The sequence below is a fragment of the Arvicola amphibius genome, chromosome 10 (genome assembly GCF_903992535.2).
Source record: "Arvicola amphibius chromosome 10, mArvAmp1.2, whole genome shotgun sequence".
Lineage (NCBI taxonomy): Eukaryota > Metazoa > Chordata > Mammalia > Rodentia > Cricetidae > Arvicola > Arvicola amphibius.
This window is the reverse complement of record NC_052056.1, coordinates 97088040-97108390: the sequence shown is the minus strand read 5'-3', so window position 1 is coordinate 97108390 and position 20351 is coordinate 97088040. Positions and strand designations below refer to the sequence as shown.

Sequence of the window (20351 nt, the reverse complement as noted above, 5' to 3'; positions counted from 1 at the left end):
AAGAATACAGTTCGTGTGTTGTTATTTTGGGGCATAAGCTAGCCAGGCGTGCAGGAGCCGGGCTGCAAGAAAAGCAGGCCTGCCCGCAGCTCATCACTACAGGCTTAGCTGCAAACACCTTCTCCCAAGGAGCTATCTCTCTGCTCCCCACTTTTCTTTTGTCCATTAATATGTAATTTTCAAACCTTTCATTTGAAATAAACTTAGAAAATGCCACGACCATGATGTATTCCCTTGAAGAATCTACATTATTTTTTATGACATGGTCTCTTATTGGCCTGGAACTCAGCAATTACGCTAGACTAGCTGGATAGACAGCTCCACGATTCTGGCTGTCACTTGCTTGTCCAGACTGGGATTACATATTTCTGTCACTCCCCTGGTTTAAAGTTTGGGTGCTCCCAGTGAGACACAGGTCCTCCTGCCTGTGTGCAAGGGTTTCTAACTCAGATCATCTCTCTAACTCCCTTGCATGTCTCTCATAACAAACTTCTCCAGACAGCCCCTCACCTTCCCCTTGGGATGACAGCTGCTCTCATGGCTGGGGTTTCAGCTTTAGTCTGCTGGCCTGTAGGAGAAGAACCAGTGTCAGTGTGGCAGCCATGCTGATCCTCTGTCTGCCTCTCAGCTCTTCTCTCTGTTCAGACAACATTAGGGGCCAAGGAAAGCAATCAGTTCTGCAGCAACCATTCAGGGACAGGACCTGAGGCCAGTCCTCAGCTGTCCTTCCGCACAGCACAGCCAATCAGAGGACAGCTCTCCTGTCCACTGCCCCTTGTCCATGTCCTTCTCCCTTTGCTTCCTTCCCCTGCCTTGAACTCATGTCCCTTCCCTGCTCTCCCTGCTCTGCACTCACCAGGCCTCCCTTTTGTCTCCCTGGAACCTGGCTTCCCTGTGAGTGCAGCTGCTGCCCCCTGCAGATTCAGTCTCAGGGTTTGAATCCCAGTCAGACTTCTGCTGCCTCCAAGACTGCTGCTCTCCACCTCTCAGCTGCTCTTCTTATCCATTGCAGGGCTGAGTCCTTCTGAAAACCAGGGCCTGTATGATCAAGTCTGCATTTCTTGGCTTTCCATTACAACCCACTATCTGCTCATCTCTGCTGCCATCCTGTAGTCTACTTAACATGCATTTTTGTCTGCTCTGAATCCAGTCCATACTTTGCTTTTGTTTATGTGTGTTCAAGGTCTTGTGGAAGCCAGGTTGACCTTTAACTTGCTATGTAACTTCATATCAGCTTGAATTCTTTCTTTTTTTTTTTCGGTATTTCGAGACAGAGTTTCTCTGTGGCTTTGGAGCCTGTCCTGGAACTAGCTCTTGTAGACCAGGCTGGCCTCGAACTCACAGAGATCCACCTGCCTCTGCTTCCCGAGTGCTGGGATTAAAGGCGTGCGCCACCACCGCCTGGCTCAGCTTGAATTCTTAATTCCGCCCCCATGCACTTTCCAATGCTGATATTAGGGTGTCCCCTACTGTATCCCCAAGTTTGTTTCTTAGAATCCTTTTGATTTGTAGAAGACAAAACATTTGTCTTTACTAAAAGGCATTTGTTATTTGAATAGAGACTGAATTGACTTTTAAGACCATTTCATATTGTAAAGAGTTATTGTATAAAATTTTCCATTATTCAAATGTCCTAACATATTTTAGTATTTTCTACTTTTATAAATTTATTTTGTGCAGTATGTATATGTATGTGTACCTGTGCATGTGTGCACACAGATGTGGGTGGTAGAGGACAACCTTGGGTATCATCCTGTAGGAGCTTTCCACTGTAGTTTTATGGACAGGTCTGCCCTTGATTGGGGTTCACTGATTGGGCAAGCCTGGCAGCACAGTGAGCCTCATGGATCCTACTGTCTCTTCCTGTCCAGTATCTGCCAACGTAGTCAACATTACCTGTGAATCCCGGATATGGAACCCATGATTTGTGTTTGTTGGGCAAACACTTCACCAACTGATCTGTCTCCTGGCAGCTCTGCAATTTTTCTCAGCAGTGTGTACAGATTTTAGGGTACAAATCTTTCATCCCTCTTAGTATAGGTTCTTCCCAAACATGTTCTTTTGACCTGTGGGTCAATTGCACACCATTGTTCAATTTCTGTGTTGATACCACATCCCCAACTCAAGCAGTTCTCTCTCTTCACGGTCTCACTTCCTGTGAGATGCTGTCCCTGAAGGCTGCTCTACCTCAGACCTTGTTTAGCAGCTACAGCTCTTTCCAAATGAGCAGTTAGCCCCTGGGGCTCCTGTGTGCCCCTTGAATTCCTCAGGAGAAGGCTGTGTTCATCTGCACTTGATCCTCTAATTTCCAGCTGGGACTCTAAGGAAGTAGGAGCAGATTCAGTCCTGGGTGAGTTCAGCCTCCTTTCTGCCCTCGAGTTTTCTGGACCCTGCCCCACACAAGTTCCTGTGAGGGCTGTTCTTGTCAACTGGACTGTATCAGGAATGAACTATAATCCAGTAATGAAGGGTTACTCTTGTGATCTGGACCTTGAGGGAGGAAGACAGCATGCCTTTGATCCAGACCATGAGGCTGGAAGGCACACCTTTCATCTGGGCCACACCTTCTGTTGGGAGCCGATGCAGGGCAAGGGAAGCAGGAAGGGTGTCCTTCATCTGCCTGTGCTCACCTCCGTCATCACGTTTATTTCCATAGTCAAGATCCCAGCAGAGCAGCTGAGACACCAGCCTCGTGTGACGGAGCAGCTACTGGGTTCTTGGTCTTTCTATTCACAGTTCATCATTGTTGGACGGAAGCCATAAGTCATTTCAGTAAATTCCCATATATTCATTGTATATATTCAAAAATATATTTCACTATATATTTATATATATATATATATATTAATTCCATAAATTCTGTGACTCTAGAGAACCCTGACTAATACAGTTACCTATCTCCATGTTCCACAACTGAGAAAACTCAGAGGTAAGCTCAGGTGAGGCCCTGTCCTGGACCACTCACCTTTTCTTCCACCAGAGGAAGATCAGCATCACATAGACGGGGGTTATGAGCACAGCTGTGGCCACCACCACCCCGACCGTGGCTCCTAGGTTCATAAGTGAAGGATTCCTCAGGTCCTCTGTGTCCTCGAGGCCAGCTGGGGTGACTGCAGAGGTGACGATGGAAGGGCTCTGCATGGTGGTTCTGACTGCTGGGGAGAGATGAGGAGTGAGCAGATCATCCCTGGATGAGGAGGGATGGGGGGAGTGTCACATCTTGTCTCCTCTGTGGGAGGTGGGATGGGGAGCAGATGTTAGAAGTTCACAGAGGGGAACACATGCTGAAGGCTGAGACTCCAGGAGAGCAAGCTTAGTGCACACCCTCCACCTGTCCTGGCTGTGTGTCCTCAGATTTACATTGGTCACAGATAATTAAGTCATAGAAATATAGTTGTTTTGGTTATAAATCTATGGAACAAGCAGACACCTCAGTCCCTTTAATGTTTGCTCTCAGGAACTTAGACCCTGATCTTGATCTCTAGAATCCATTTGAAGAGCCTGGTGAGCTGGCCATGGCCTTTAATCTTAGTCCTAGAGGCAGAGGCAGGCAGATTTCTTTGAGTTAAAGCCAGCCTGTCTATATATATTTAGTTCCACACCAAACAGAGTTGAGTGAGTTGTGTCCCAGTAAAAGGAGGTGGAGACACGCAGGTCCCGAGGCTCACTGGTTAGCCAGCCTAGTCTACTTGGCAAACTTAAAGCTAAAGAGAGACCCTGTCTCAGAAAATAAGGGAATGGCTCCTAAATGTTTCCTCTAGCCTCTGAATGCATATGAAGAATTGTCAATGATTACACACACACACACACACACTCACACACACACACAGAGAGAGAGAGAGACAGACAGACAGAGAGACAGAGAGAAAGAAATTAACAGACCCTCATGATCACACCCACAAAATACACAAAATGTATAGAAAATATAGAATTTTGATCATAGGTGTCCAGCTCAGTACAGGGCAGCATACAGTCATCTGCTCTGCAATCCACACTAAGGTCAATGTCCACTTTTATCTATTTGGAGACACTAGACCAACAGTTCCCAACCTGGGGTTTGCTACCCCCACAGTGGTAGAATATAAGGTCATATGTAATCAGATATTTACAGTATGATTCATAACGGTAGCAAAATTATAGTTATGAAGCAGCCATGAAAACAATTTTATGGTGGGGAAGTCACCACAACATGAGGAACTGTATTAAAGGGTCTCTGTATTAGGAAGGTTGAGAATCACTGCTCTAGACCCAAGAAGCATCTCCTTTCTATCCCTTCCCTGAGCTCTGGCAGCTGCGGTTAGACATTACATCAGGTCAACATGGCAGCCGTAGAGACTGCCAAGAACTGTGCTGTGGGTGTCCTCTCACAGGCTGGCTTTAATCCAGTCAACAGCCAATGTTGGATGTAGTGGCACAGGCCTTTATACTCAGCCTTTGGGAGATAGAGGTAGGCAGATTTTTGTGAGTTCCAGAACAACCAGTGCTACATGGTGAGACCCTGTCTTATAAAAACCCAAAGACCAATATATATATAAAAGAGCAGCAGAGCAAGGTTGTGTTCAATAAGGAAGCACACAGAGTCCCCAGCTCCTGAAGGGCCATTTAAAGGGTGCAGGGGTAGTAGAAACATAATGTTCCACACAGTGTTCCCAGAGCATGCATCTTCAGTTACTTCTGCTTCAGAGAAGAGGCAAGGATTAGAAGAGAGTGCAGTCACATCATAAAAATGGGGACATTAGTTCCCAAGACCCTTGGGCTTGGTGGGAGAGGTGAGGGCAGGAGGGCAAGGAAAGAGAGAGGGGAGTTGGGAAATGGAGACCCTCTAAGGATGTTGTCTGGAGAATTCATACAGTACTACAAGGTCAGAGGAGACAGCAAACAACCACAATGGAAAGATAATGTTTGCAGTGTTCTTTCTGCTCAGAGCCTTGGAAAAGGAATATCAAGCTAAGGTCAGAATTGTGGAGCCTGAGGTGACATCTAGGGGACAAGGAGCCAGAGGCATCAAAGCCTGAGCCAGGGTGGCTCACCAGGAATGACGGTGAGGTGGGTCCCTTCAATAGACTGCACAGCCTCTATGCGTTTTATCGTTTTCAGATAAACTCGGCAGAAGTACACTGTCTGGTCCTTCTCCTTCAGGTCCAGGATTCTGAGGACTCCGAATGTCTGAGGCTGTGTCCAGTTCAGGATGAGCCGGTCCTTGAAATACTCATGGATGAAACCCGAGGAGGAGTTGTAAATAAATTCCCCGTGGAAGACCTTCCATCTCCAGAGAATCCTCATCTGTGGATCCTTTGCCAACTCCCAGGGGAAGTAGAAGGAGAAGGGGATCTCGATGGAGCTGCCCTGGACACCAGAGAGGCGTGCTGGTTGGTTGACACCAAAGGTTTTTACACGGATGGATCCTGCTGAGTTACCTGGGAAGGTTAGGGAAGAATCTGAAACCGCTATAGGGGATGGAAAGGACAACCCAGAGCTTCCCGAGTCTTCACCCACAGGCAGGCATAGGACTCGGGGAAGGACTTTTCCCATGTCCCACTGTTCAGTAGGGGACAGGATAGACAGGAAGAGTTGAGCTGGACTCACGCTGAAGATGAGCTCTTTCTTGTGGTTCAGAGTTCAAGCTGGTTCCTCTAGCAGTCACCTGTCCACAGGACAGCCCACTCTTCCCAGCCCCACTCACCGCTCCTGTGGTTAAGTCTCCAGCAGTGAGGTTCCCACCACTCACCAGCTTGCAGGCAGGCTGCAGGCAGCAGCAGAAACAGGATCCAAGTCATGTCCAGAATTCCTCCAGGAAGTGAGACCAGCAGAGCCCTGGGTGCTCAGGAGTCTGGAGAGAATCAGGATAAAGTGACCCACATTCCCTGGGTCTTCTCATGTGGAGAACTGAGTCGGGGCAGGACCTCCCCTTCTCCACCTCCTTGTGGCCAGGAACTTCCTTTATCATTCTGGCTTCTTCTTTCCCACGTTACAGAAGATCTGCCCTTATAGTCTCTGAAAAGATGACTACGCCCTTGAGCCCAGCCCCCAGTTTTGGCTGGAGGTTACAGCCTTGACCTCTGCATGCTGGGTTCTCCTCTCTTCCACCTTGACCCCCGTCTCATCCAGTCTTTCCCATTCCCTATGCAGCCTGCAATCACTGTTTCCTCAGCTCCTGATTTTCTTCCACTCCTGCTCTCCCCTCAGTCTGTTTTTCATTATGTCTCCCCTCATGCTGGCTCGCTCTCTCTCTCTCTCTCTCTCTCTCTCTCTCTCTCTCTCTCTCTCTCTCTCTCTCTCTCTCTCTCCAATAATAACAGTTAAGAGATTGATCATTTTCTGCTCACCAGAAAGTATGAGGAAGGAGGTGATGAGGAAACACATTCAGTTCCCAGCCCTAGCTTGGTGCCCCCACCATCGTCTCCTCTTTACACTCTTGCTGCCTGTCAGGGACTCCTCACAGCGCCCGAGGAAAACCAATGCCCAGTGGACACTCTTGCCCTGACTGCTCACTGTTGGCGAGTCTGTAACTTCCCTGTGCTTCCTCGTAAGTTATAGACTCGTCTTCCTCACCCCGACAGCAACTCCAGAGCTACTCCAGCTTCTGAAGGAGCCTTTCTGCCTCCCACCACCTTTAACACACACTCAGAAGAGGAACCAAGGGTCAGAGAAGCCCTGGCACATGTCACAGGAATGGCACACGACAGGCGACTTGACGTCAGTCCCTTCAAGTTCTTGTAGTCTCACCCTCCACACTGACTTCCTGCTGCCTGCTCAGTGCAGCCTCTGAACTCCCCTCAAGGCCAGGGATCTGCTGCTGGGCTCCAGGGTGGCTGTTCCCACAGAGCACTTTAGTGGTTCCTTCTAGCTCTGTCTGTTCTAGAACCTTCTTTGAATAGAGTGGGCTAAAAGGGCTCAAAGCAGCAATGTGTCAGTCATGACATATTTCCTGGGACATCTCTGAGAGTGGACACAGCTGGTCCGTGATTAGTCAAGTCATGAGATGTGGGGGCAATGGCTGTAGTGGCCAAAGGGCTGGTTTTGTAGGAGGTCATCCTACCCTTCCCCATGACAAGGTGCCATCAGTTCCCTGAAGGGCAGGAAGATGTGATTGTATCAGAGGAAATGGCATCATTCTCTCTGAATGACATGGACAGAGGCGACTTCCCATTTCCTTAGATTTCCTGGCATTGATTACCTTGCTTCCCTGCAGGGGGCTATGAAGTTGTCCTCTGTCATGTCTGCTTTCTCTGCCTTCCTCACACCTTACTAAGTTTCTAAAGGAAGGACTGAGCCTAATAAGCTTGCCAGGTGCCCGCTGCTGGTCTCCAGCAGTTTTACACAACAGACTCTGGTTGGTCCCTCAGGATCCCCGCTGTCTCTTGTGCTCAACCTCACTGCTGCCATCTGCTGGCCACTCAATCCCAAGTCATGGACTCTGTTCTAATTTCAAGTCCTGGACTCAGTTGTTTCCCCATAGGGACCTTGCTGTAGGATGATTTCTGTCCAGCAGGCTGTAATCATTTTCCTTTAGTGATAACCCAGTTTGTCCCAATAGCAGTGACTGGAACCTGCAGCCATGATGCTTTCTCAGGGTAGGGGCACTTTCTGTGGAAGAGCAGCCTGGGGCTGTAGTGTGCACACATGGGGCTTTTACATACATGTGACCATGGGGAGTGTCAGACCGCAGTGTTAGAACCTAGCTGCTGCTCAGGCTGCAACGTGAGTGTGCCCTGACCCAAAGAAGAAATAAGTAAATATAATTTAAAAAATTAAGGTGTGCATGGAGGCACATGCCTTCTTACTAGCATATGGGAGGCAGAGGCAAGTGGACATCTGCTAGCGTGAATCTAGCCTGGTCTGCATATTGAGTTCTAGCCCAACCAGGAGTACATAGTGAGACCAAACAAAAACAAAACAGACCCACAAAAACAAGAATAATAAAAAGCAAACAAAGAAACACAGAAAACAAACAAAAACAAACAAAAAACGCAAGTAACAAAACAAAATGTCCAAGGTACATGGTGTTTAGAGTAGTAAAGCCGGATGTTGCTGTCTAGCCTGTACAAGGATGATCATACACTTACTTGCAGACACATGTACTTGCACGCGACTGCGCACATGTGCGTGCATGCACACACACACACACACTCACACACACAATCATACAAGGCACCTCTCACAGCCGATCATCCAGCACCTGCCGACCGAGTCCTCATCCTCAGTAAACATGGCCAGAGCAAGGTTGTGAGCAACAGCGAAGCCCAGAGTCCCCAGCTCCTGCAGGACCTTGTGAAAGGCGCACAGGGAACAGCAACACAGTGCCCAGGCCGGGTCTCAGCGCTCCCAGTGCATGGGACTGCAGTTACTTCTGCTTCCGAGGAGAGGCAAGGATCAGAAGACACAGCAGCCACGTCATGAAAATTGGAACTCTGTTTTGAAGAGCCTTTGGGCCTGTGTGGAGAGGTGACAACAGGGAAGGGGACAGGGGAGCTGGGAGCCTGAGGTGACATCAAGGGAACAGGGAAGTCAGAGGCATCAAGCCAGAACCAGGGTGGCTCACCATGGGTGATGGGCAGTTGGGTCCCATCAATTGACCACCAGGTCTACAGGCCTTCTGTTGTGTTTACAGAAACACATGGTCTAGTCCTTCTCCTGTAGGTCCAGGACTCTAGGGCTCCAGATGACTGTGCAGATGCAGCATCCAAGCTTCACTTCCAGGCTTCATCTGGCCTTGCCCAGCTGCTGGGGTCTGTGGGTAAAAGGTCATCCAATTACAGAGTCTCTAGGAGGGGTTGACCATTTTAGGCCTGACCTATGTCAGCTGCTAGACCCTAGAATTATTAATTTATTTTGATTTATTTATTTATTTTTGTTTTGGAGACATGGTTTCTCTGTAGCTTTGGTGCCTGTCTTGGAATTTGCTCTGTAGACCAGGCTGTCTTCAAATTTACAGCGATCCACCTGCCTGCCTAGTCCTGGGACTAAATGTATGTGCCACCTCTGCCTGGCTAATCCCAGCATTTTTATACAGCAGGTTCTGGTGGGCTGTATAGGTGCTCAACCTCACTGCTGCCACATGAATCCCAAGTTATGGGCTCTGTTCAGTTTCAAGTCCTGGACTCATCTGTATCCCCACAGGGACCCTGCTGAGGGATGGTTTCTGTCCAGGATGATGTGATCAGTCTCCTGCAGTGACAGCCATGTTTCCCCTACAGCAGTGACTGGAACCTGCAGCCATGACACTTTCATAGGGGAGGGGCACTTTATGTGGAAGAGCAGCCTGGGGCTGTCCAGTGCACACATGGGGCTTTTGCATACCTGTGACCACGGGGAGTGTCAGACTGCAGTGTTAGAACCTGGCTGCTGCTCAGGCTATAGCACAAGTGTGCCCTGAACCCACAAAATAAATAAATGTAATTTTAAAAGTTAAACTCAAAGTGGGCTAGGCATGGTGGTGCACGCCTTTAATTGCAGCCTTGGGGAGGCAGAGGCAGAAGCAGAGGCAGAGGCAGAGGCAAACATGAGTTGATCTCAGTGAGTTTGAGGCTGTCCTGCTCGATTTATCACATTCCAGGCCAGCAATGGCTATGTAGATTTTGTCTCATAAAACCAAAACAAACAAAAGAACAAACAAAGAAATAAATTCAAGGTGAATGTGTTCTGAGAAGTAAAGCCTGAGGTTTTCCGCTGGCCTCCATATAGGTGAACACACACTTGCACACATATGCAGCTGAATACAGACACAGACATGTCATGCAGGGAGACATCCATAGTTGATATGCCCCACATATTTACCCAGTCCTCATCCTGAGTAAACATGGCCTCCCCAGCCCAGCCTCTGTGACTCTTCCTGATCATGTCCCCAGCATTCAGACCCCGATTTTATACCCAGCTGTGTTTTCCCATGGCAGTATTGGCAGAGAATAGACTCAACCCTTCCTACTTCTGTCTGAACCATCCAGTTCCAGAAACATCCCTCAAATAACACAGCGAAGGGCAGATTGGCCCCACCCCAGCAGACAACTCATAGATGACAACTGTCCATCTGTCCACCCATCTGTCACACCATCCACTCTCCCACTCTTTGAATTCTTTACCCCAGTGACAACTAATGCAGCCCAGAAGGAACCCAGAGTAGCTGTGCAGACTGGGTCCCGAGAGAGTTGAGGGGATGCTTGAGAGAGGGTGGAAGATGATGACCTGTGGTGTAGACAGGACACTCAGGCTGCACTAGGACATCACAGTAGCACAGTAGCCCCACCCCCATCTGAACTATTTTTTCTCCCCTTGATGACATCAACATCTATCATTTGCTGTTCAACCTCAGTGTGAGCGCCTCCCTGCACCCCTGTAGAGGGGAGCCCCAAGAAGAGTCTCTATACCATGTCCTAAAATCCAGTGAGTGGTTGTGTGACCAGATCAGGATGAAGGCTCCCAGATTCTGCAGATAGCCAAGGCAGAGGAAGGAACTCACATGTCATTGAGTTTGAGGTCACAGAAACTGAAAAACTCTCAATTTTCTCTTCAACTTTCTATATTGCTTAAATGAAACTACTAATAATCACAAATTTATTTCAGTGGATCTAAAGAAAAACTGGTTACATCTTCAAGTTCTTTGTCTCCAACCAAAGTGAACTAATGGATAACCTGCATCCATGACCTCTCTACTGTCTGGAGTTTTGGTGAGCTTTGGTTTGTTGGTTTCAAAACAGAGTCATGTGTAGCCCAGGCTGGCTTCAGACTCTGTAGGTACTAATGATAGCTTCTAATTCATAACCTTGAATCTCTTCTGTGAGTCATTGGGATTACAGGCTTATGCCACCTTGCCCTATTCCTCTAGTACATTTTGTTACTGAATGGCTCTGGCTGGAGAACATGAATCCTAAAGAATTGTATCCCAGTCAGACCCCATGGTTGCTCCCACTCGAACATCATGTTCCCTTTACTCTGAGGGAATTTTATATAAATGATGTTGAGAATGCTGGTTCTGTGTAAGCCTTTGTTGTTCCTTCTTTTTGAACAATGGAAACTGACACGATAAGTCACGTGACCATTGGAGTAACATCCATGAGGCCCCGCTTCTGTGCCCAGCTGCCTGGATGGAGGTGATAGTGAATTAACCATACTGTGGGTGACTGGGCAGATGGTCACCATGGCAGCCTGCTGTGTGACCATGGCTGCTGCTGAGTTCAGCCTCAGAGGCTTGGATCCAGTTACACCACAGAAGACATCTCGCAGCTGCCCCAGGAGACTCTACTTTAGTCATGAGAAGCCTTGGTGACTTCTCCATGACCCCTCCTAGCTTCAGCTACTCCCATGGGGATAGGACAGTTTTCCAATGACTCAGCAAAGGCCCCTGATGGATACACCTTTGAGACTTGTTATTGATGGAATAAGAGCTGCATCTATGCAGGACTGTGATTGGTGGATCTGAATCGTGCATGCCTGTCTTAGGGTTTCTATTGCTGTCAAGAGACAACACAAGCATGGCAACTCGTATAAAAGAAATAATTAATATGGGGTGGCTTCCAGTTTTAGAGATTTAGTTCATTATCTTCATGGTGGGACATGGTAGCATGCAGGCAGACATGGTGCTGGAAAAGGAGCTGAGAGTTATCCACCTGAATCCACAGGTAACATGAAGACAACAGTAGCTCCAGTAAGTGCATCCTGAGCATAGGACCTAAAACCCACCACCACAATGGTTCACTTTCTCCAAGAAAGCCACACCTACTTCAACAAAGGTTTGTCTCCTAATAGTGCCACTCCCTATGGGCCAACTACAGCTACACTGCCAAATGCCCATGCAACACCTCTGGCTGTGAAAGCAGCCTGGATTTCATCCTTATTGGTCAGTGTGGATGCTGTCCTTATGTCCCAGCATGCTCTTTGGTAGAAGCTGACCCACTGACTATCAAATGTTAAGAGAAACTGGACTTGGGAAGGAAGTCTTGTCCTAGGGGAGACCCCAGAGGTCAGAATATCAGCATGGCAGGGAATAAGGAAAGTGAGTGCATGTAGATGGGCCTGTGAGGAACGGAAGCCCAGCATGGGACCCAATCAAATCATGGTCTGTCACTTGAGGAGGGGTATGGAGTGGCCAGGGGGTGTGGCTGAGATGACAGTGTCCAGGGAGAATGGAGAGAGGAACAGGGTTCTCATGCAGTGGTTCTCAGTGTGGACCTTGTTACCTGGTTCTCTCTGTGTCTCTGCTCCTGGACACAATCTGCTACTTTCTAAGGTCTTGTGTGTGTGTGTGTGTGTGTGTGTGTGTGTGTGTGTGTGTGTGTGTGTGTGTTGGGCTGCATTAAGAGAGATATGAGATCATGTCTAAGAGGAAGACATTTATTAAAAATGTTATTAATTCCATGGAAAGATAGGAAACAGCACAATTTGGGATTCCAGGACCAGAGACAGACAGATTGACCTGGGTTCTGAGGAAAGGAAGTCAGAGCGCACATGGCAGGAATGGGGTTCTCTTCTTGTACCTGTCCATCGATGGGATGTTTCACAGCACAGGCCTGCAGCTTTGATTTCTAATTCCCAGGCCATGGTGAGGGAAGGGGTTGAGATACAGGATGTGTGGCCACCAATCCCTACTTCGATGGAAACTCACAACCCTGGTGAGCGATGCTGGCCCCTGGGATTCTGTTAGCTGGGGACTAACAGACAGTTTTGTGCCTGAGAAGGAGAGGACAGATTTCCATTGTCAGTTTTCTACTTCCATAGTTTTTTTTTTTTTTTTTTTTTTTTTTTTTGGTTTTTCGAGCCAAAATGAACTCAGGACATTGGGCTCGGCTGCAGATACCTATTCGCACTGAGCTGTCTCTCTGCTCCCCACTTTTCTTTTGTCCTCTAATACGTAATTATGAAATACTTCATTTAAAGTAAATTTGGAAAATGTTATGACCAAGATTATCCCCTGAGTCACCCACATTATTTTTTATGATATGGTCTCTCATTGGTCTGGAACTCAGCAATTAGGCTGGACTAGCTGGATGGACAGCTCCATGACTCTGGCTGTCTCTTTTGTCCAGGGCTGGGTTTACAATTCCTGTCACCTCACTGTGTTATAATGTGGGTGCTCCCTATCAAACTCGGGTTCTCCTGCACATGTGCAAGGTTTTTATAACTCATCATCTCTCTACCTCCCTTCCATGCCTCTCATAACAAATTTCCTCAAACAGCCCCTCACCTGCTCCTTGGGATGTCAGCTGCTCTCATGGCTGGGTTTGGACTTTAGTCTGCTGTCCTGTAGGAGAAGAACCAGTGTCAATGTGTCAGCCATGCTGATCCTCTGTCTGACTCTCAGCTGTTCTCTCTGTTCAGACATCATTAGGGGCCCAGAAAGCAAACAGCTCTGTAGCAGCCAATCAGGGACAGGACTGAGAGTCCCCAGGACCTGAGGACAGTCCTCAGCTGTCCTTCTGCACAGCACAGCCAATCAGAGGACAGCTCTCCTGTCCACTGCCCCTTGTCCATGTCCTTCTCCCTTTGCTTCCTTCCCCTGCCTTGAACTCATGTCCCTTCCCTGCTCTCCCTGCTCTGCACTCACCATGGCTCCCTTTTGTCTCCCTGGAACCTGGCTGCCTGGCTTCCCTGTGAGTGCAGACTGCTGCCCCCTGCAGATTCAGTCTCAGGGTTCGAATCCCAGTCAGACTTCTGCTGCCTCCCATACTGCTGCTATCCTCTTCTCAGCTCCACTTTTTATCCATTGCAGGGCTGAGCCCTTCTGAAAACCGGGGCCTGCATGTTCAAGTCTGTGTTCCTGGGCTTTCCCTTACACTCCACCGTCTGCTCATCTCTGCTTCTGTCCTGTAGTCTTCTTACCATGGATTTAAGTCTGATCTGAATCTGGTTCACACTGCCTTTATTTTATGTGTGTACAAGTTCTTGTGGAATCCAGGTTCATCTTCAAATTTCTTTTTTTTGTTGTTTGTTTTTTGAGACAGGGTTTCCATGTAGTTTCTAGAGCCTGTCTTGGAACTAGCTCTTGTAGACCAGGCTGGCCTCGAACTCAGAGATTCGACTGCCTCTGCCTCCCGAGTGCTGGGATTAAAGGCGTGCGCCACCACTGCCCGGCTCATCTTCAAATTTCTATGTAGCTTCAGATGAGCTTGTACTCTTAATTCCCCCCATGCACTTCCCAATGCTGGAATTAGGGTGTCTCCTACTGTGTCCCCATGTTTGTTTCTTAGAATCCTTTTGATTTTAGAAGACAAATCATTTGTCTTTACAAAAAAGCAATTGGGATTTGAACAGAGACTGCATTGACTTTTTAGACTGTTTTGCATTATAAGGAGTTACTGTATAAATGTTTCCATTATGCAAATATCCATATATTTCAGTATTTTTCTACTTTTTATAAATTTATTTTGTGCAGTACATATATGTATGTGTACATGTGCATGTGCGCACACACATGTGGGTGGTAGAGAACAACTTTGGATATCATCCTGCAGGAGCTGTCCACTATAGTTTTGGGGACAGGTCTGTTCTTGGTTTGAGGTTCCCCGATTGGGCAAGCCTGGCACCAAAGTGAGCCTCATGGATCCTATCGTCTCTTCCTGTCCAGTATCTGCCAATGTAGTCAACTTTTTCTGTGAATCCTAGGCATGGAACCCAGGTCCTTGTGTTTGTGGGTTAAGCACTTTACCAACTGAGGCGTCTCTAGGCTGCTCTGTAATTTCTCTCAGCAGTGTGTTGCTTTTAGGGTAGAAATCTTTCACCTCTTATTGTGTAGGTTCTCCCAGACATATTCTTTTGACCTGTGGATTTATTGCACACCATGTCCTCCTTTTTGTATAGATACCATATTCCTAACTCAAACAGATCTCTCTGTTCATAGTCTCACTTCCTGTGAGATGCTGTCCCTGAAGGCTGTTTTACCTCAGACCTTGTTTAGTAGCCACAGCTCTTTCCAAATAAGCAGTTAGCCCCTGGGGCTCCCGCGTGCCACTTGAATTCCTCAGGAGCAGGCTGTGTTCATCTGCATTTGATCCTCTAATTTCCAGCTGGGACTCTAAGGAATTAGGAGCAGATTCAGTCCTGGGTGGGTTCAGCCTCCTTTTGTCCTTCTGTTCTCTGTTATCTGCCCTGCACATGTTTACCGTGCTGGCTGTTCTTGGCTGTGAACTCGAGTGTATCTGGAATGAACTATAATGCAGACACAGAGGGCACACTTGTGATCTGGATCTTGAGTGGGGAAGACAACATGCCTTTGATCCAGACCATGAGGCCGGCAGGCACACCTTTCACCTGGGTCACTCCTTCTGTTTTAAGCTGGTGTAAGGGCAACGGAAAAGGAAGGGTGTCCTTTACCTGCTTGCCCTCACCTCTGTCACACATTCATTTCTGTCTTCGAGATCCCAGTAGAGCAGCTGAGACACCCAGCCTCGTGCGACAGAGCAGCTACTGGGTTCTTGGTCTTTCCTTTCAAAACTAGTCATTGTTGAATGGCAGCCATAAGTCATTCCAATATATGTATGTATGTATGTATGTATGTATATGTATGTATATCATAATACATACATATATATGCACACACATATATAAATTCATTCCATAAGTTCCTTTACTCTAGAGAACCCTGACTAATACAAATACCTATCTCCATGTTCCACAACTGAGAAAACTCAGAGGTAAGCTCAGGTGAGGCCCTGTCCTGGACCACTCACCTTTTCTTCCACCAGAGGAAGATCAGCATCACATAGACGGGGGTTATGAGCACAGCCATGGCCACCACCACCCCGACCGTGGCTACCAGGCTCACAAGTGAAGGATTCCTCAGGTTCTCTGTGTCCTCGAGGCCATCTGGGGTGACTGCAGAGGTGACGATGGAGGGGCTCTTTGTGGTTGTTCTGACTGCTGGGGAGAGATGAGGAGTGAGCAGATCATCCCTGGATGAGGAGGGATGAAGGGAGTGTCACATCTTGTCTCCTCTGTGGGAGGTGAGATGGGGAACAGATTTTAGAAGTTCACAGAGGGGAACACATGCTGAAGGCTGAGACTCCAGGAGAGCAAGCTCAGTGCACACCCTCCACTTGACCTGGCTGTGTGTCCTCTGATTTACATTTAGTCACAGATAATTAAGTCATAGAAATACAGTTGTTTTGGTTATAAATCTATGGAACAAGCAGACATCTCAGTCCATTTAATGTTTGCTCTCTGGAACTTAGACCCCCGAGCTTGATCTCTAGAATCCATTTGAAGAGTCTGGTGAGCTGGGCATGGCCTTTAATCTTAGCACTAGAGGCAGAGACAAGCAGATATCTGTGAGTTAAAGCCAGCCTGTCTATATATATTTAGTTCCACACCAGAGTTGAGTAAGTTGTGTCCCAGTAAAAGGAGGTGGAGACACGCAGGTCCCTGAGGCTCACTGGTTAGCCAGCCCTATCTATCTACTTGGTAAACTTGAAGCTAAAGAGAGACCCTGTCTCAGAAAATAAGGGAATGGCTCCTGAATGTTTCTTCTAGCCTCTGAATGCATATGAAGAATTGTAAACGATTACACACATACATATATTCATACATACATACAGACACACACACACATACACATGAATTAACAACCCTCATTATCACACACCCAAAATACACAAAAAGTATATCAGAAATTATATAATTTTGACCGTAGGTGTCCAGCTCAGTACAGGGCAGCATACATTCATCTGCTCTGAAATCCCCACTAAACTCAATGTCCACTTTTATCTATTTGGAAACACTAGACCAACAGTTCCCAGCCTGTGGTTTGCTACCCCCACAGTGGTAGAATATAAGATCACATGCAATCAGATATTTACAGTATGATTCATAACAGTAGCAAATTATAGTTATGAAGCAGCAATAAAAATAATGGAGGGTTAACCACAACATGAGGAACTGTATTAAAGGGTGTCTCCATTAAGAAGATTGAGAATCACTGCTCTAGACCCAAGAAGCATCTCCTTTCTCTCCCTTTCCTGAGCCCTGGCAGCTGCAGTTAGACATTACATCAGGTCAACATGGCAGCCGTAGAGTCTGCACAAGAACTGTGCTGTGGGCATCCTCTCACAGGCTGGCTTTAATCGAGTCAACAGCCACTGCTGGATGTGGTGGCACAGGCCTTTAATCTCAGCACTTGGGAGACAGAAGTAACAGGTTTCTGTGAGTTCCAGAAAAACCAGTGCTACATGGTAAGACCCTGTCTTATAAAAACCAAAACACCAAAATATAAAAGAAAAGAGGAACAGAGCAAGGTTGTGGTCAACAAGGAAGCACACAGAGTCCCCAGCTCCTGTAGGGCCATTTAAAGGGTGCAGGGGTAACAGCAGCATAGAGTTCCACTCAGTGTTCCCAGTGCATGGATCTGCAGTTACTACTGCTTCAGAGGAGAGGCAGGGATCAGAAGACAGAGCAGCCACATCATGAAAATGGGGACATTAGTTCCCAAGACCCTTGGGGCTTGTGTGGGAGAGGTGAGGGCAGGAGGGCAAGGAAGGGGAGAGGGGAGTTGGGAAATGGAAACCCTATATGGGAGTTGCAGGGAGAATTCCCACAGATTTATACCTGGTTTGACCCCAGCGTGTTAGCACCTCACCTTAATCTGCCTTTTGTGACTGCTACATTTTGTCCCCTGTGCCCTCTATGTGATCCTTGCCTGATAATTTTCTGAAGGTGCAAAGCCTATGCAAATTTGGTTGAAGCAGTGCTCAGAACTCCTCAGGTATTCTTCATCTGAGGATTCGGGCAGCTTAGATGAGAGGTGTTGGGGTGCAGAAATCAACTTGATAAAATTGTGTAAGCTGCAGAACAGTAAAAGAACCGTTCACTAAGCTCTAGGGTTCAGTCTGAAGACATGGAACCCCTGCTGCTAAAAGGGCTAGAATCATCCTTGAGGTGCCTTATCTCTTGATTCCATGAACCAGAGAGTGGGTAGGGAGAGGTGAGAGATGTGTCCCGGGGAGCTAGGATGGGACACAGGGGACTGTGGTGACAGATGTCAGTTTACAGTGGATTGTGGGACACCAAGAACATCCAGTGGGCACCTACTGCATGTTCTGGGCTTAGGTTGGAGCTGTGTGGAGATGCTCCATACTGGGACTAACTGGAGCCTTGACACAGGACCAAGTGAGTCAGCTATATCCTGGAGATGTCAATCCACCTCGAAGTCCCAGGAATGGGGAAAGTGACCTGGACTGCAGTGTTGGTTTGGACAGAAAGGGGGTGAACTAGAGGGAAGGCCTCATGCTGAGATCTAGAGTGAGTTGGAGTTCTATCTGAGCAGAGGATGACAGACCGGTCAGAGGAGAGAGCAAAGAATTGTCACAACCACAATGGAAAGATCCTGAGTCAGAGCCAAGGAAAAGGAATAGGAAACCAAGGTCAGAATTGTGGGGCCTGGGGTGACAACTAGGGGACAAGGAAGCCAGAGGCATCAAAGCCTGAGCCAGGGTGGCTCACCAGGAGTGATGATGAGTCGGGTACCATTGATCGACTGAAAAACCTCCATGCGTTTTGTTGTTTTCAGATGAACTTGGCAGAAGTACACTGTCTGATCTTCCTCCTTCAAGTCCAGGATTCTGAGGACTCCGGATGTCTGAGGCTGTGTCCAGTTCAGGATGAGCCGGTCCTTGAAATGCTTATGGATGAAACCCGAGGAGGAGTTGTAAATAAATTCCCCGTGGAACTCCTTCCATCTCCAGAGAATCCTCATCTGTGGATCCTTTGCCAACTCCCAGGAGAAGTAGAAGAAGAAGGGGATCGCGATGGAGCTGCCCTGGACACCAGAGATGTGTGTTGGCTGACCAAACCCATAAAGCTTTTCTCTGTTGGATCCTTCTAAGTTCCCTGAGAAGGATGGGGGAGAATCTGAAGCCACTTCAGGGGATGGAATGGACAACCCAGAGCTTCCTGAGCCATCATCCATAGGAAGGTGTGGGGCACAGGGAAAAACTGTCCTTATGTCCCCCCTGTCCCATATGGAACAGAACAGACAGGGAAAGTGCCAGCCGACTCTTCCCAGCCCCACTCACCCCTCCTGTGGTTAAGTCCCCAGTAGTGAGGTTCCCACCACTCACCAGCTTGCAGGCAGGCTGCTGGCAGCAGGAGAAACAGGACCCAGGCCATGTCTGGAATCCTTCCAGGAAGTGAGACCAGCAGAGCCATCAGGAGGGAGAACAGGTCCTGTGGAGGGTCACTGGGGTGGTTAGGATTCAGGAGACAATCAGAACAAAAATGATCCTCATCCCCTGGGCTGTATGTGGAGGACCGAGTGGGGGCAGGACCTCCTTATCTCCACCTCCTTGTGGCCAGCAACTTCCTTTATCATTCTGGCTTCTTCCTTCCCATGTTGCAGAAGATCCGCCCTTGTGGTTACTGAGAAGGTATCTGTGCCCTTTAGCCCAGCCCCCCCCCTTTTTCTGGAAGATGCAGCCTTGACCTCTGCATGCCAGGCTCTCCCCTCTTCCACCTTGACCTCCTGTCTCATCCAGTCTTTCCCATTCCCTATGCAGCCTGCAATCACTGTTTCCTCAGGTCCCGATTTCCTCCACTCCTGCCCTCCCCTCAGTCTGTTTCTCACTATGTCTCCCCTCATGCTGGTTGTCTGTGTGTTTATCTCTCTTTCTCTAATAATCGCAGTTAAGGGATTGATCATTTTCTGCTCACAAGACACAACGAGGAAGGAGATGATGAGGAAACACATTCAGTCCCCAGCCCTAGTATGGTGGCCCCACCTTCATCTGTTCTTTGCCATCTTGTTCCCTCAGGGACTCCTAACAGCACCCCAAGAAAACGAATGCCCGGTAGACACTCTCGCTCTGACTGCTTCCTGCTGCTGCTGAGTCTTTAACTTGCCTGGGCTTCCTGGGTGACTGTCCCCCTCACCTCGACAGTGACTCCCAAGCTACTTCAGTTTCTGAAGAAGCCTTCCTGCCTCCCATCACCCTTAACACACACTCTGAAGAGGAAACCAAAGATCAGAGAAGCCCTGCCACATGTCACATGACTGGAACACAGGAGGTGACTGGACTTCAGTCCCATTGAGTTCTTGTATTCCTCCACTCCACACTGACTTCTGGCTGCCTGCTCGGTGCAGCCTCTGAACTCCCCTCAATGGCTACGGATCTGGTGCTGGGCTCCTGGACGTCTGTTACCACAAAACATTTGAGTGATTCCCTCTAGCGATAGCTGTTCTAGAACCTTCTTTGCATGAAGTGGGAAAGAGGGCAGAGAGCTGCAATGTGTCACTCATGTCATTGCCTGGGACATCTCCGAGAGTGGACAGAGCTGGACTGTGACTGGGGTGTATTCGTGAGTAGTGGGGGCGGAGGCTGTGGTGTCCTCAGGGCTGGTTCTGTGGAGGGTCGTCCCACCCTTCGTCATGACAA

At 48.1% G+C, this 20351-nt stretch overlaps 2 protein-coding genes across 4 annotated transcripts; both read right to left on the bottom strand.

Moving 5' to 3' along the window:
• LOC119824921 (paired immunoglobulin-like type 2 receptor beta) lies at positions 1 to 19208 on the bottom strand. Of its 3 annotated transcripts, none has more exons than XM_038345509.1 (4): positions 19041 to 19208; positions 18424 to 18810; positions 15660 to 15849; positions 1 to 568 (listed from the first exon to the last, which is right to left on the bottom strand). In XM_038345509.1, the coding sequence occupies exons 1-4, from the start codon at positions 19126 to 19128 to the stop codon at positions 556 to 558; spliced, it is 678 nt and encodes a 225-aa protein (XP_038201437.1). In that variant the 5' UTR covers positions 19129 to 19208; the 3' UTR covers positions 1 to 555. The 3 variants fall into 3 exon arrangements, with proteins under 3 accessions (XP_038201437.1, XP_038201436.1, XP_038201438.1); XM_038345508.1 differs by lacking the exon at positions 1 to 568 and adding an exon at positions 13177 to 13234; XM_038345510.1 differs by lacking the exon at positions 1 to 568 and adding an exon at positions 13177 to 13234 and having other exon boundaries at positions 15660 to 15846.
• Positions 5005 to 5936, bottom strand: LOC119824962 (paired immunoglobulin-like type 2 receptor beta-2). Its single transcript, XM_038345553.2, has 2 exons — positions 5729 to 5936; positions 5005 to 5417 (listed from the first exon to the last, which is right to left on the bottom strand). The coding sequence occupies exons 1-2, from the start codon at positions 5775 to 5777 to the stop codon at positions 5005 to 5007; spliced, it is 462 nt and encodes a 153-aa protein (XP_038201481.2). The 5' UTR covers positions 5778 to 5936.
• Positions 19209 to 20351: the final 1143 nt, after the last annotated feature.

Bases quoted from the DNA above. Each gene is read 5' to 3' on its own strand.
- LOC119824921 (XM_038345509.1), bottom strand. From the start codon at position 19,128: ATGGCTCTGCTGGTCTCACTTCCTGGAAGGATTCCAGACATGGCCTGG. The intron at 18,811-19,040 runs GTGAGTGGTGGG...CATCCTTCTCAG, and splicing joins AGCAGCCTGCCTGCAAGCTG to GGAACTTAGAAGGATCCAAC. The intron at 15,850-18,423 runs GTGAGCCACCCT...ATCTCTCCCCAG, and splicing joins CCGACTCATCATCACTCCTG to CAGTCAGAACAACCACAAAG.
- LOC119824962 (XM_038345553.2), bottom strand. From the start codon at position 5,777: ATGACTTGGATCCTGTTTCTGCTGCTGCCTGCAGCCTGCCTGCAAGCT. The intron at 5,418-5,728 runs GTGAGTGGTGGG...TAACCTTCCCAG, and splicing joins TGCAGCCTGCCTGCAAGCTG to GTAACTCAGCAGGATCCATC.